This window comes from Palaemon carinicauda, chromosome 7, assembly GCF_036898095.1.
Source record: "Palaemon carinicauda isolate YSFRI2023 chromosome 7, ASM3689809v2, whole genome shotgun sequence".
Classification (NCBI taxonomy): domain Eukaryota; kingdom Metazoa; phylum Arthropoda; class Malacostraca; order Decapoda; family Palaemonidae; genus Palaemon; species Palaemon carinicauda.
The window spans coordinates 116,283,517-116,298,340 of NC_090731.1; the positions used below are offsets into that span (position 1 = coordinate 116,283,517).

General features: G+C 36.5%; 2 protein-coding genes across 2 annotated transcripts; both read right to left on the reverse strand.

The window, feature by feature from the left end:
• Window positions 1-9,918: 9,918 nt before the first annotated feature.
• On the reverse strand, window positions 9,919-10,347 carry LOC137644491 (protein FAM200C-like). The gene has a single exon (XM_068377464.1). The coding sequence runs from the start codon at window positions 10,345-10,347 to the stop codon at window positions 9,919-9,921; it is 429 nt and encodes a 142-aa protein (XP_068233565.1).
• Window positions 10,348-10,485: 138 nt separating this feature from the next.
• Window positions 10,486-11,725, reverse strand: LOC137644492 (protein FAM200C-like). The gene is made up of 2 exons (XM_068377465.1): window positions 11,148-11,725; window positions 10,486-11,095 (listed from the first exon to the last, which is right to left on the reverse strand). Exons 1-2 carry the CDS (start codon window positions 11,723-11,725, stop codon window positions 10,486-10,488), a joined length of 1,188 nt encoding a protein of 395 aa, XP_068233566.1.
• Between the last annotated feature and the right edge of the window lie 3,099 nt (window positions 11,726-14,824).

The window sequence follows — 14,824 nt, forward strand, 5'->3', positions numbered from 1 at the left end:
ATCAGAAAATTTAAATTCTGGCTATAAAAACTCATTTCTCGAGTAGTTGTAAGAAGTGCTAAATGATCCTCAAGGATCCCAGCAGTTGGCCTAAACGTTTAATTCATGAATACTACTGTTGCGCCACTACTGCTACAGTAGTATTACTACGATAGCACAGATACCCCACCCACATTTATGTATCGTTCCGCCATTCATAAAGTCTTTGTCGTGTTTTTTCGCTGTGCAATAAGCCATGGCCTCCTCAGAAATTAAGTTTAACATTAGATGATAGGTTATTTCATTAAGCTGACAAATCATGGCAACTGGGTATGTTATTGCCGATGTTGAGGCTAAAGATAAAGTATGGTATCATTCCTTTGTTGCATTATTATCTTTACTACTATTTGTTTTGCTACATATAGTAATTATTTTAAAGGATAAATGAAATATGTTCACTTTACTTCTATAAATTCCCATAAGCTGTATAAATAAAACTCCTAAAACTATTCATGATTTATTTACAAAATGCAGCCATGCCCAAAACATAGCCAACACGATCGTACGGCCTAAGAAGAAAAAAAATTATATCGGAATCCGTTGGTCTGATGGAGAGTTTAGCACAAAATTCTTATTTTAACAAAAATAGTTATATAAAGACTGTTTACATACAATCTCTCTCTTGGTGGCATAGTGAATAGTTAATGGAAATGTTCAAAAGCCTGAATGACATTACAAGTATTATAATCATGTTACGCTAAATACAAATCAGACCATAAACATTGGATCTAAACTAGAAACTGAATAATTACCTATTCAGGCTATAGTAAATATGGCCACTGGCTTTCTCTTGACTGTATAAAGTTGCAAGTCGTAAGACAAATGCAGTTTTGCAACCACGGAGCAATTCCAAATCCTGTTAGCCATTCCTGACTGTTATGGGTTTCAGAGCCGATGGAACAAGGTGAATGAGTGTCTGGTGGATGGGCGGGGCAAAATTTTGTCAAAAGGTGTTTACATTGCTTACGTAATGAATGTTTTCGACTCTTGGCTCGTTATCACTGGCCATGGCGTCGGCTAGATCATATTTACTCTATAAAAATTAAAACTATCGGGTTTAGGTTACTGATAATGCTGACAAAATTTGTGTGTGGTTTTAAAATATACATATGTCAACTTTCAGCTACATCCGATGCTTTGATAAGGAGCAAAGTCCAAAAAACCGTGTTACAGAGGCCCTGAATCTGATAGTAGTGTGATAAGTTTTAAGTCATATACTTATCCAGTTCAACCTCCTATTGAGATCCAAGACATAATGATTAAATCAATAAGCCCCTGACCTCCATGCATAAATGTTTCAGCAATTGATCACCGATCGATCCAAAAACTGCTATAATCGTTAGGCGTCCTATGCTCACGGCATATATATATATATATATATATATATATATATATATATATATATATATATATATATATATATATATATACATATATATATATATATATATATATATATATATATATATATATATATATATATATATAATTATATACATACATATATACTACACATCTAACACAAGCACGCGCGCGGGCTCATACACACATGTATATATATATATTTATATATATACAGTATATATATATATATATATATATATATATATATATATATATATATATATACAATATATATATATATATAAATATATATTAATATATATATATATATATAGATAGATAGAAAGATAGATAGATGCCCGTATATACAAAAATGGCATCTCCGTCGTTCCGTAAGAATGCTGTCTTCGAATCTAAAATGTTACTAAGACATTATATAATAATTATCAATATAGATATATTAATATGCATATATGTATACATATATACATATATACATATATATGCATATATTTATATATATATATAATTTATATATATATATATATATATATATATATATATATATATACATATACTGTATATATATACATATATATATATATTCATATAAAGATATATATATATATATATATATATATATATATATATATATATCTTTATATGAATATATATATATATATATATATATATATATATATATATATATATATATATATATATATATATATGTGTGTGTGTGTGTGTGTGTATATATATATATGTATATATATATATATATGTATATATATATATATATATATATATATATATATATATATATATATATATATATATATATATACATATATATATATATATATATATATATATATATATATATATATATATATATATATATACATGAAAAATAGGCCAATGTGAAAAATGTTCATGAAAATAGAGGAAAGATAATAATAATAATAATAATAATAATAATAATAATAATAATAATAATAATAATAATAATAATAATAATAATAGCTGCAGTTAAAAGGATTGTAACAATAATATTTTTCTTGAACATCATCAACGGAATCAATAATAAAAAGTTTCTTGTAAAATCATTCGAGAATAAGGGCAGAGTCTACAACACTTACTATACGTCACCTTCATTGATTATCCTCAAATAGTGCATTCCTCGAGCAGTCGTTCGGAACCCAGACACAAGTGAGAGACTCCGCGTTCTTTTCTTAATTTCGGCTCACATACCGTGTTTATTTGGCAAGCTATAGTGTTTAGTGCAGTCATTCGAAAAATCTTAAACGAGCTATTTGGATAAATTCATCTAGATACTATGTTTGTTCATAAGTTTCGTCTCTCAAATCAATGTGGCTGAATCGAACTAAACGTCATTCTTGATTAAGGACTCTGTAACGAGATTTGTCAATGTAAAGTTTAGTGATACGAAAAACAAGGAATCAACAAGTGTTTGTTTAGAATAGCGGCATTTTGTTTGATAACGAAAATATCATCATGTGCCTGAAAATGATAACCAAGATTCTGGAAATATGTATGATTTAAACAGGTAAGAAGCTTTGAAAAATTATGAATTAAACTTTGATGTTAAAAATGTTGTCTTAGAAAACTGTAAGAGATAAGAGACTTTTACACCATCATTCACTCGTTGACTATGATCATAGCATATACACACATGATACAAATACTGTCAATTATCATTCGCGTAGAGAAGATTTTAAGCACGTTGTCAAAGCTTAATTGATATATATATATATATATATATATATATATATATATATATATATATATATATATATATATATATATATATATATATATAATACAATATAATATACGTGCGTGTGTGTGTAGGTGTATGTATTTATATGTACAGAATGAATGAATGAATGGAGATACATAGTAGTGTTTTCTGTCTTTTCCTTAGGAATTTTAACTTTGAAGATGGAAAAAATGTATGTAAAACTAGCAATTCTGTCCGAGTAAAATTTAAGCCACAAGTGCATCAGCATTCAATAAGAACGTCCATAATATAAAATACCTATATATATATATATATATATATATATATATATATATATATATATATATATATATATATATATATATATATATATATATATATATGTGTGTGTGTGTGTATGTGTATTTAGACTTATACATATTTATATGTATTATTATTATTATTATTATTATTATTATTATTATCATAATTACTAGTCAATCTACAGCCCTAATTCAAAAAGAGCATGGTATATGTCCAAGAGCTCCAACACGGAAAGGATATAATGAAATAAATAAACATGTGAAGTAATGAATAATTGATATAAATCACTTTAAGATCAGTAAAAACGTTAAAATATATTTCTCATATATGAATTAGGAAGAGAGACTTATGTCAGCCGGCAAGTTTAAATTTCTGAAGTTTCACAGATTCAACTCCCCAATTAGGAAGATCCTTCTACAATCTGGTCAAGCTGGAATAAAAAATTTTGAATACTGTAACTGTATAGTATTTAGTCTGACGGAGAAGGCATGACTGTTAGAATTAACTGCATACCTAGAATTACGTGCAGGATGGTACTGTCTGGGAAGATCTGAATGCAAAGGATAGTCAGAATTATGAAAAATCTTATGCAACATGCATAAAGAAGTAATTGACCCACTGTGCCAAAGATTATTATCTACATAAGGAATAAGAAATTTAATAGACTGCATAATCTTGTCCAACAAATTAAGATGAAATTCAGCAGCTGAAGACCAGACAGTAGAACAAAACTTGATACAAGCAGAATGAAATAATCAAAACACTTCTTCAGAATAGATTGATCACTGAAAATCTTAAAAGACTTCCTCAATAAACCATTTTGTAGAATTGAAAAAAAAAAAATAACAGTCTTTATGTTTCTCAAAAGTAAATTTCCCATGAAGAATCACGCCTAAAATGTTTTCTTTTTCAGTTGAAGCATAAACTTTCTGAGCAATAGTTCTTAGCTGAGCATAAATATTCCATGTCAGATCTGATCTGTTACCCTTCCGAAAATGATAGGCCTCCTGCTTCTCTAAGTAAGCATGTCCACAATCATCATTTAATCGAGGATTTGTCTTTCACTTGGTATTTTAGCACACGAGAAGGGATACGTCTATCAATTATGTTGACTAGTTTCTCATTCAAAAGAACAAGCTCAACACTTTTATACAATTGTGATCAATTCAAATTCGAAGATCTCTAAAAATACAATTTAAATCTATTTGAGATTTTATATATCGCTGACATGAGTAAGACACATCAGGGTTCTCAGTCTTAATTAGTAACAAAATTAGGGTATGATTAGATGTGCCAACTGGAGAAACAACTTTACTTGTTATAATGCCAGGGGAGTCAGTGTATGCTGGGCCCAACGAGTTACCCGACATATGGGTAGCCTCACTAATGATTTGCTCACAGTCTGATCCAGAAGTAAGACCAAAGCTCTCAAGCCATGGGGATCAATAGGATATATGTATACACAGACACACACACACACACACACACACATATATATATATATATATATATATATATATATATATATATATATATATATATATATATATATATATATATATGTGTGTGTGTGTGTGTGTGTGTGTGTATTCTTATTGAATGCAGATGCAAATGTGGCATGCATTTTTAAGAGAGAAATGCTCGTTTTATTTACAATATTTGATCAAGTTAAAACTCCAAAGGAAAAGACAGAAATTGCTCCTATGTTGCTCCATTTATTTTGTCAACAGCTGTTTCAACCACTACCTTAAAGTTATGATTAGGGCCTAATATTTGTCCAATGAAGGTACACTCAAATATATATGCTATTATTGTCAAAATTGAATGTTAAAACAAAAATCCAGATATATAAAATAATTAACAAAAAAATTTCACAAATCATTTGTAATTTTCTTAAAGCCTCAGACAATTTTTTTGTTCTGGTGAGTCTTAGTGGTCTTCAGCGGAATCTTCTGGAAAAAATATTTCTAAAGACACCTGATTGTTCAGCGCAGACTGTTGCAGGACTATACTCACTGCTCCAGCAACCACAAGCCACCTACTATATATTTATCCTTCTAGGGATTGCATTCTATGTCTAGTGAGGTCTGTTGTGGTTGATTGTCATGGGCATCCACAAAATGCGGGTGTATTGGTTTATTGTTGCAATGAGCTTGAAGTCCCACGTCCCAAAGGTCATTATCACATGCCCAACCTTGCTTATATCGAGAGGTAAATTCCTATTGTTGTACTATAATTTTTCTCTGGCATGTTGACCTTTTATTTGGAACTATTTTTTTTTTTCCTTTTCCTGTCCTCTGTGATGTTATTGGAGTATCCATTATTTGTTAATATACACCCCACAAATTCCTGTTCTGAGTGGAGGGCACTACAGGTACTACTGAGGGCAAAGGCTTTTCCGATGTAGAACCAATGATAGATGTTTTGCATGAGTCTGACCATTCTCCTCTAGCATTAAGACAGCAACCCACATTTGTAATTTCTGTATACATATATGAAGTATACTGTGTTTCTGTTTTCTCAACAAGGGCATCAGTGAAAAGAAGGGTAATACCTTTGCTGTCGTCAATAATGGTAAAGTTAAGGACCGAATTATATTTTAGGGAATCAGTTAGTAATTTTGCTTCATTGACTTCTTGGTAGTGACAAAGATGTCTTCCACATATCCTATATATATATTTATGGCTTTTGGTGGCTGTTGACGGTCCTTTCATCCTCGGTGGTCATGTACATATTAGTGATGAGAACTCTAAGGGGTGATCTTCTTTAATGTCATTCACGTCTCAGAGTAAATCTCCTCCATGTGAAAGGAAAAGATCCTCCATGTCAGATGTGTAGACATGGTTCAATGTTATATTAATAGCCTCCTGAACTGGAGCATTAGTAAATAGGCTGTCTGTCTTCTATGATACTATATCTTTATCAGGTTTGATTGCTTAGAGGATGTTGAGGAATTCATACAAGAACTTCAGAGAATAGCTTACATGTGTGTAAGGTCTCTGGACATTGTTCACAATATCCAGATCTATTGTTGCCATGCATCTTACTCTTTTTTTCAGTGTCTTTGTTGGAGTATTCTATAGTTTTATGAATTTGGTCTCATCATTGAGGATGTCATCCATCTTCTCCATAAATTCATCTCTTTGGTTAGTAACATCATGATCTTTATGATATATCGTGTTGGCTTTGTTGATGGCCTTTTCTATAATCGTCAGGGTACAATTTCACTGTGTATAGAAAACCAACTTTCTCTATTTCCTACATTAATTTCTTTAGTTATCTCGACATTTCTGTAAAATTTGGAGAAGCTTGTAATCTATTTCTTAGAAGTTTGAGAATCTGTTCCCAAGCCTAAGTAAAGAATTTGAAATCATTCGTAAGCAACTCGCCCAGCTATTCTACCCGACGTACGTCATAGAAAATGCCATCAACAAAGCCAACACGATATATTATAAAGATCATGATGTTACTAACCAAAGAGATTTTAAAAATAAGATAAAGCTCCCATATATAGAAGGTATTGAAAATATAACAAATAATATCAAAACTGAGAACCCCTTTGTTTTTTCATATCCAAAGACCATAGGAAGCACCCTTATTAATGTTTATCAAAATAAAAGAGATATAGAATCCGGCGTTTATAAAGTACCATGTGGGGGTTGTGAAAAAGTCTACGTTGGGCAAACGGGCCGTTCGCTATCTCAAAGATTATCCGAACACAAAAGATCTGTTGGGTAAGCCTATGGAAACTCGGGGATTTTCGTTCACCTTAGAGATTTAGGGCACCAGATTAACTGGAGTGAGTCGTCTCTGCTTTTCAAGAGTACCTGTCCGTATAGAAGAAAAATCCTGGAATCAGCCATCATAAATCAATCAAACACAATGAACCTATTCGGCAGCCAATGAAAAGCTGACACAGTGGACAATACTCTTCTCAACCCTATCATTAAGAAAATAATTCACGGAAACCGACCACCAGATATGCATCAGAGGTCAAGACATCCTCCGAGCGGCTTAACAATACGAAGACGCACCTGGATGTAATTAAATTTGGCTAATCCTTCCAGCAATTATAATAGCTGTAGAACAATTGGAAACACCCTTTTGCTTTCCTATATAAACTGCCACTCTCCACTGTATTCCTCTGGCGCAGGCCAGGTGGGAAGAGATTAAAGGCCGATTCACATGACCCCTTTTCTTTCCGACAGGCTGGCCGTCGGTTAACCGGCGTCTAGCTTCCTTACGTGTATTCAAATGCAACTGTTCACACGACCCGTTAGGCTGACGGCGGCCCTCGGACGTCAGCCTTCCGAGTCGGCTCGGCTTCCTTTCCAAGAAACCTCGGCCGGTTTGATGGACGTTAGCCACCCGTCCTAACCAACAGGGGGATGATGTTTTGTGTGAACGAGGACCTGTATCGTACCCGTTCGTTTCGTGGCCTACAACCCCGACTTTTCCTCATTGTATAGTCATAGAAATTAGTTTGTTTGTTGTTGACACCATTTATGAGAGGTTAATTGAACTTTTTTAAGGATATGAGGAGATGTTTGACATGGCAAAAAAGATGTATAGCAATAATTTACATGAAGAAAAGATATGGAAAATGACCGGAGAGGCATTATATAAAACAAGTGAGTTTATCATAATTCTAATATTCTTGGCATGGTGCATAAAGTATAATGCAGTTGCATAACTTATTTTATCAACACAGTTAACAACCAACATCTATTAGTGTCAAAATTTTCGTAATTTACTCGGTCCTCACGTGACAGAGTTTAAGTAAACAATGAAAACCACGTGCGGGTAAACGGATACGGAACGCCTCGTGTGAATATACAACACTTCGACAGCGGTTAGCCACCACCCAGCCTGTCGGAAAGAAAACGGGTCGTGTGAATCGGCCTTAACACAGCCTGCCAGCTACAGGATGACACAGACACCCCATACACAGTCAAGGAACTGAGAGCAGTACACAAAACAGGAAAGGACACTGCGCCAGGAGCAGACAAGATCATCTACACAATGATAAAACACATGGGTCCAGCAGGAGAAACCGCATTCCTGAGATTGATAAATAGAACACACCTTGAGCACACAAGGCCTCAAACCTGGAGGCAGCAAGATACATAGCCGATCCCCAAGCTAAAGGATCCAGGAAATACCAAACCAATAGCCTTAGTATCCTGTAGATAAAAGACAGGAGAAAAAATGGTCCTAAATAGAATGAAATACAAAATTGACCCCCTACACAAGCAGCTGTATGCATATCAAGAGGGAATTAGCACTTCTGAATGCATTACTGATGTTCTAAGCTGCGTCAATCAAAAGAAGGCTACAATAGTCTTCATAGACTTTGAAAAAGCTTTTGAGCTTGCAAGCCCAGCAGCAATGCTGCAATCAGTGGCCAAAAAAGGAGTTAAAGGTCACGTTCTAGCATGGACTAGAAACTACGTGTTAGGAAGGCAAGCCAGAGTCAAATTCCAAGTAGTGATTTCGTCTTTTCATGACTTGGAAAATGGCACACCACAAGGAGGGATTCTCTGCCCCCTTCTTTTAAATGTACTAATGGAATATATAGCCTCACTCCAACTTCCTGAAGGAGTAGAGATATTTATCTATGCTAATGATGTATGTGTAGTTGGTCGAGGACCAGTCAGGATGGTCAAAATGCAAAGAGCACTGAATGCTATCAGTCACAAGTCCAATGAGTTGGGACTAAAAATAAACATTTGCAAAACCAAGGCTATGGCAATCAAAGCCCCAAAGCCACTGCACCCACTCACAATAGGAATGGAACCCCTAGAGTGGGTGAACAGTTACACATACCTAAGAGTTATAATAGACAAACAACTCACCTTCAAGGAAGAAATCAAGTATCTCAAAAAAAAAAAGCAGATGCCAGACTGGCAGCCATGAGATACATCACTAAACTCAATGACGGAGCAAATGAGCATGTACAAAAGAAGTATTATCTAGCCTGCTCCAGAACACTAGTGGAATATGCCGCTCCAACCCTCACAAACTTGATAGACACCCAAAAAGACTCAGTAGAGGTTATCCAAAACAATGCCATGAAGCTCATGCTAAGAGCCCCAATATGGACAAAACTTTGCAACCTAAGGGTGGAGACTGGATTGCCATCCCTTGAAGACAGGATTGCACAAAGAAATGCATCCACAATTGCAAAAATGTTCCTCTCAAACAGAGACTCTATAACAGTGGTTCTTAACCTTTTTGGAGGTACTGAACCCCACAAGTTTCGTACATGCATTCATCGAACCCTTCGTAGTTGGAAAAATAAAATGTGCTTTTTTTCTTCAAATTCAAAACATGTATATAACTATAAACTGTATTAGTTCACAAACTGTACCATGCATCATTTGCACACAAAATCACTGTGTTCAAAGAACAAAACCAACAAAACATGAATTTCACACAAAAACAATAACATAATGAATACTTACTGCAAATCAATGTGACTTTTGCTGTTGCCTCTCAGAGACAATTTCAGGAATGCGTGGCTTCACCTTGGCAAGCGCCACTCTCATATCATTTTCGCAACAAAGTCTGTTCCTTTTCTTCGTTTTTATGTCTACCATCATCGAAAAGGACTGCTCACAAAGATATGTTGTAACAAACGGTATGAGTATCTCCAGGGCTTTCTTAGCAATAAGAGGGTACGCTGCGATTTGGTGACACCAAAACATTGACAGCGTTGTTGTTCTGAAGAGTTGCTGTTGAACCTGGCTCTGCTGCAGTTCAATGATTTCATCCAGGTATTCATCGTTGACATCTGCGGTCGCAACACTAAACGTGAACGGCTGTCTCACCCATGCTGGATATGATTCTCTGGTGGGGAAGTATCCGTCGAGAGACTTTGCAAGCTCATCTAAGTGCATGGCAATTGCTTGCTTCAGTTCCCCGGGTACAGAAATGTCTCCGATACCGGACACGTCTTCGATCTTACTTACACAGTCATCCAGCAGGGGAAAGTTTGCAAAGTTATCATTCTCCGTTCGTTGTTTCCATAACGGTAGCTATTTTTGAAAAGCCCTCAGATTTTCTTCCGCTTCGATGATGTTGACTCCACCGCCTTGCATCTGTTGATTGAGGTGATTGAGAGCATCGAAGATATCGGCCATGTACGCCAAAATGAGAATGAACTCAGAATTTTCGAAGTAATCTGCATGACAATGTTGGTGCTCTCGCAAAAACATGGCTAATTCCACACGCATGGCAAAAACACGATTCAGCACCTTTCCCCGGGATAACCAGCGAACGTTTGAATGGTACAGAAGTACTTCGAATTCAGAGCCCATTTCATTACACAGCTCTCCGAAGATGCGGTGCTTCAGTGCACTATTTCGCACGTAGTTCACACATTCCACTACAATTTTTAATACTTCTGCGAGTTTTGAAGGCAAGGTTTTTGTTGCCAATGCATGCCTGTGCAGAACACAGTGCGTAACAATGATGTGTGGTGCACCGGCTTTCACCAGCGAACAGAAACCAGATTTTTGTCCCAGCATGACTGGAGCTCCATCCGAACAAACTGCAGAAACCATATCCCACGAAAGATTGTTGTCTCTGAAGAAGTCATCCACAAGTTTCTTCACGTCGGCTGCTTTAGTTGTTGTTGTGAGAGGCCTACAAAATAAAAAGTCTTCCTTTATCATGTCGTCTTTCACATAGCACAAACACAGCAAGCTGGCTTAGACTGGAAACATCGGTGGTCTCGTCGAGTTGGAGGCTGAATTTTGCTGGGCTTGAAATCAGATCTGCAACTATTTGAGCTAAGATGTCATTGCTCATGTCATCTATTCTGCTGCTGATGGTGTCATTTGAAAGAGGAATTTGGGACAACTTATTTTCAGCAGCTTTTCCCAGCATGATATTCGCCATCTTCAACGCAGCTGGTTTTACTAGTGTTTCACCAATGGTGTGTGGTTTGCCCTGCTTTGCAATCAGGTATGCAACTTCGTATGATGCTGTTAAGACCGGTTTGTCGATAGGTACAAAGCCGAAAGTAGGCAGAGTAGCCCTTTCATCGAATCTGGCTCTCTTCACCTTGAATTCAGCAAGCGTTGTGTTCTTGTATTTCTCATCTCCATGCAGCTTTAGGAAGTGTTCCCTTAGTTTTGCCGGTGCCAGACTAGAATTGCTCAACTTGGCATTGCAAATCATGCACTGAGGACGCTGACTCCCATCACGTTCCGTTATACATGTGAATCCATACTGTACGTATTCGTCCGACCACTTCCTTTTTTTGCTCGACATGGTTAGTATCAAGGGTTTGAAGTATTAAAAGGGAAATCACAAATCACGTACGATCACGACAGTCACAAGTCGACTACTGAGTGGATCGAGTTGCCTGCAGCACAGATATCAAGACCAAGCGATGTGGCGTGATCAGCTGCAGCCAATGATGGCCAAGCAGAGCATGACGTCACGAATCATACGAGTGGGGTGAACCAAACCGCCGAACCCCTGAAACTGACTCACCGAACCCCTGGGGTTCGATCGAACCCAGGTTAAGAACCACTGCTCTATAACCAAAAAGAGGGTGAGAAACGAACTATCAAAGCACCCTGAGATTTAAACCCCAAGCTCCTACAGCAAAGACCATAGGGACAACATGAAGAGCCTGGGCCTAACTGAAGACATCATGCAGCTAAACCCAGACTCAGCACAGGGTGCACTGCACATTCCACCTTGGAAGAAACAAGTAGCAACCTTCAGATATACAAAGCTTCCAAGAGCAAAGGAAGACTGTACAATGGAGAAACATAGATATGCAGCTCAGACAGCAATCAGCTCAACAGAAACTGCAGGGGCACAGATCTACTACACTGACGGTACAGTAGACCCTGGAACCCAAACAGCTGGAGCTGCTATTTTTCTCCAGTAACCTCACAATGTCTCCACCATGCAGACAGAGCTTGTTGCAATAAAACCAGCACTACAGTACTCTATTGAAAATGAGGAAGGACCAGTAGTCATACATACTGACTCACGATCCTCAATGCAAGGCCTGCAACTGGAAATGAATAAAGAAAACAAGGCTCTGCTAGCTGATATCAAGGCACTTCTGTATCAGCATAATGAAAGAGACAGACAAGTAACCCTAAACTGGATCCCCAGTCACGTCGGGATTCCAGGGAATGAGAAGGCTGATTAACTAGCCAAAAACACCAGGCACATACAAAATGTACAGGTGCACATACAGCCTTCGCTACAACAGATAAAAAACAAAATAAAAACACAACACAAAGACAATTTAATCAAGGAGCTACACAAGTGTATAGGAAATGGCTCTCCCTCCGCTACATGGTACAAATGGGCCATGGAGCTAGAGCCTCCACCCAAGAGAGCAGGCTGTATGCATACACAGGCTCAGACTGGGATACAAGGTTAACTGGGAAATCATGGACAACACTCAAAGACCCTGTGAACACTGTGATGCCACACCACAACAGGCCCTCCTACACTACTTACTAGAGTGTAGAGAAACAACTCAGCTGAGAGGTGATCTACTAATAGACGCCAACTCACCACAGGCCTGGAAGGCAGTGGCCACACTGGGAAAAGCAATTGTTGAAAACATAGAAAGACACAGACAATTGATTAGAAGACTACCTCCACCAAGGTAATGACCTCAGAATAACTCATCAAACCATCTAATCCCCTCACTGTAAGGCCATATCCACATCATCTTCTGTAAGCTTCTGAACTTGCTCTACTACTACAAACTTTCCGCACGGACCCTAGGGAGTAAAGGGTTGGACAACCCCACCCGCGACCTTTCCCTACTATTCAAAGGCCTTACACTCCAATTTTCTAACTACCACTATCTTTGAAATGATGGCCCTCTCTTACTACCACCATCATCCTTACTCTGTCCACAACTATCTCTACTACTGAAAACTTCAAATTTCCTCATATGATAACCTACCTCTAAGAATTTTTGCAGGTAACCTACGGGCCGACCAAGGGAATGGCCCGGGCCAACAGGAACTGTTGTCTTTAATCCACAACAACAACATAAACACTGTATTCCATATTTCCTGTGTTTCTTTTATTGGCCTTTTTGAAAAAAAACATGGTAAACTGTTCGATTAGTTATATGCAAAACATATATATATATATATATATATATATATATATATATATATATATATATATATATATATATATATATATATATATATATATATATAGGTAGGTGCAATTGTTGTAGCGACTTACTGAACATGGCCATTCTTCTTGGTGACCAATTGCAGGCAATAACTGTCAACTTACCTCCAACGTAAAAAGTTAAGTCTCGTGGTATGGGTATACGTGCTGTTGCAATAGTATAAAGACTGCTTGATTCTCTATAGGTTCAGAGCATGTAGATGAGCAAGTTGGAGATAATGTTGAGTACAGGGGTGAAACGGAGGTATAATTGACAACTATCTCCGTTGCAGAGACAATTTAAAAGAAATAGATTTATATTAGGATGGAAGGAGTGAAATTAATGTAATTATGATATACGAGCTTGGTAGTAGGTTGGCCACGGTACCAGCCACCCGTTGAGATACTATTGCTAGAAAGTTATTAGGTGCTCTGACTGACCAGAAAGTATTACATTGGAGCCTTCTTTCTGGTTACGGCTCATTTTCCCATTATCTGCACATACACCGAATAGTCAGGCCTATTCTTTATATATTTTCCTTTGTCCTCATTCACCTGACAACACTGAGATTACCGAAAAATTCTTCTTCGCACAAGGAGTTAACTACTGCACTGCAATTGTTCTGTGGCTACTTCCCTATTTGGAAGGATAGAATAGACTCTTTAACCAAAACCAAACCATTGTTCTCTGGTCTTGGGGAATGACATAACCTCTGTACCATGGTCTTCCACTGTCTTGGGGAATGACATAACCTCTGTGCTACGGTCTTCCACTGTCTTGGGGTAGAGTTCTCTTGCTTGAGGGTACACTCGAGCACACTATTCTATCTTATTTCTCTTCCTCTTGTTTTTATATAGATTTTATAGTTATGAAAGATTTATTTCAATGTTGTTACTGTTCTCAAAATATGTTATTTTAATTGTTAATGAATTTTCTAGTAATTTATTTATATCCGCATTTCATTTCCTCACTGAGCTATTTTCTCTATTGGAGACCTTGGGCTTATAGCATGCTGCTTTTCCAACTTGGGCTGTAGCTTAGCAAGTAATGATAATAATAATGAGGAGAAGAAGTATGTGAGGAAACCAGATAACGCTAAAATGGATAATGTTCAAGAAACAGAGATTGTGTTACATGACAGGTGAGGAGACCATATGCAGACTCGAAGGAGAATGGACTATTCTAGTCAAAAAGGAAGTAAA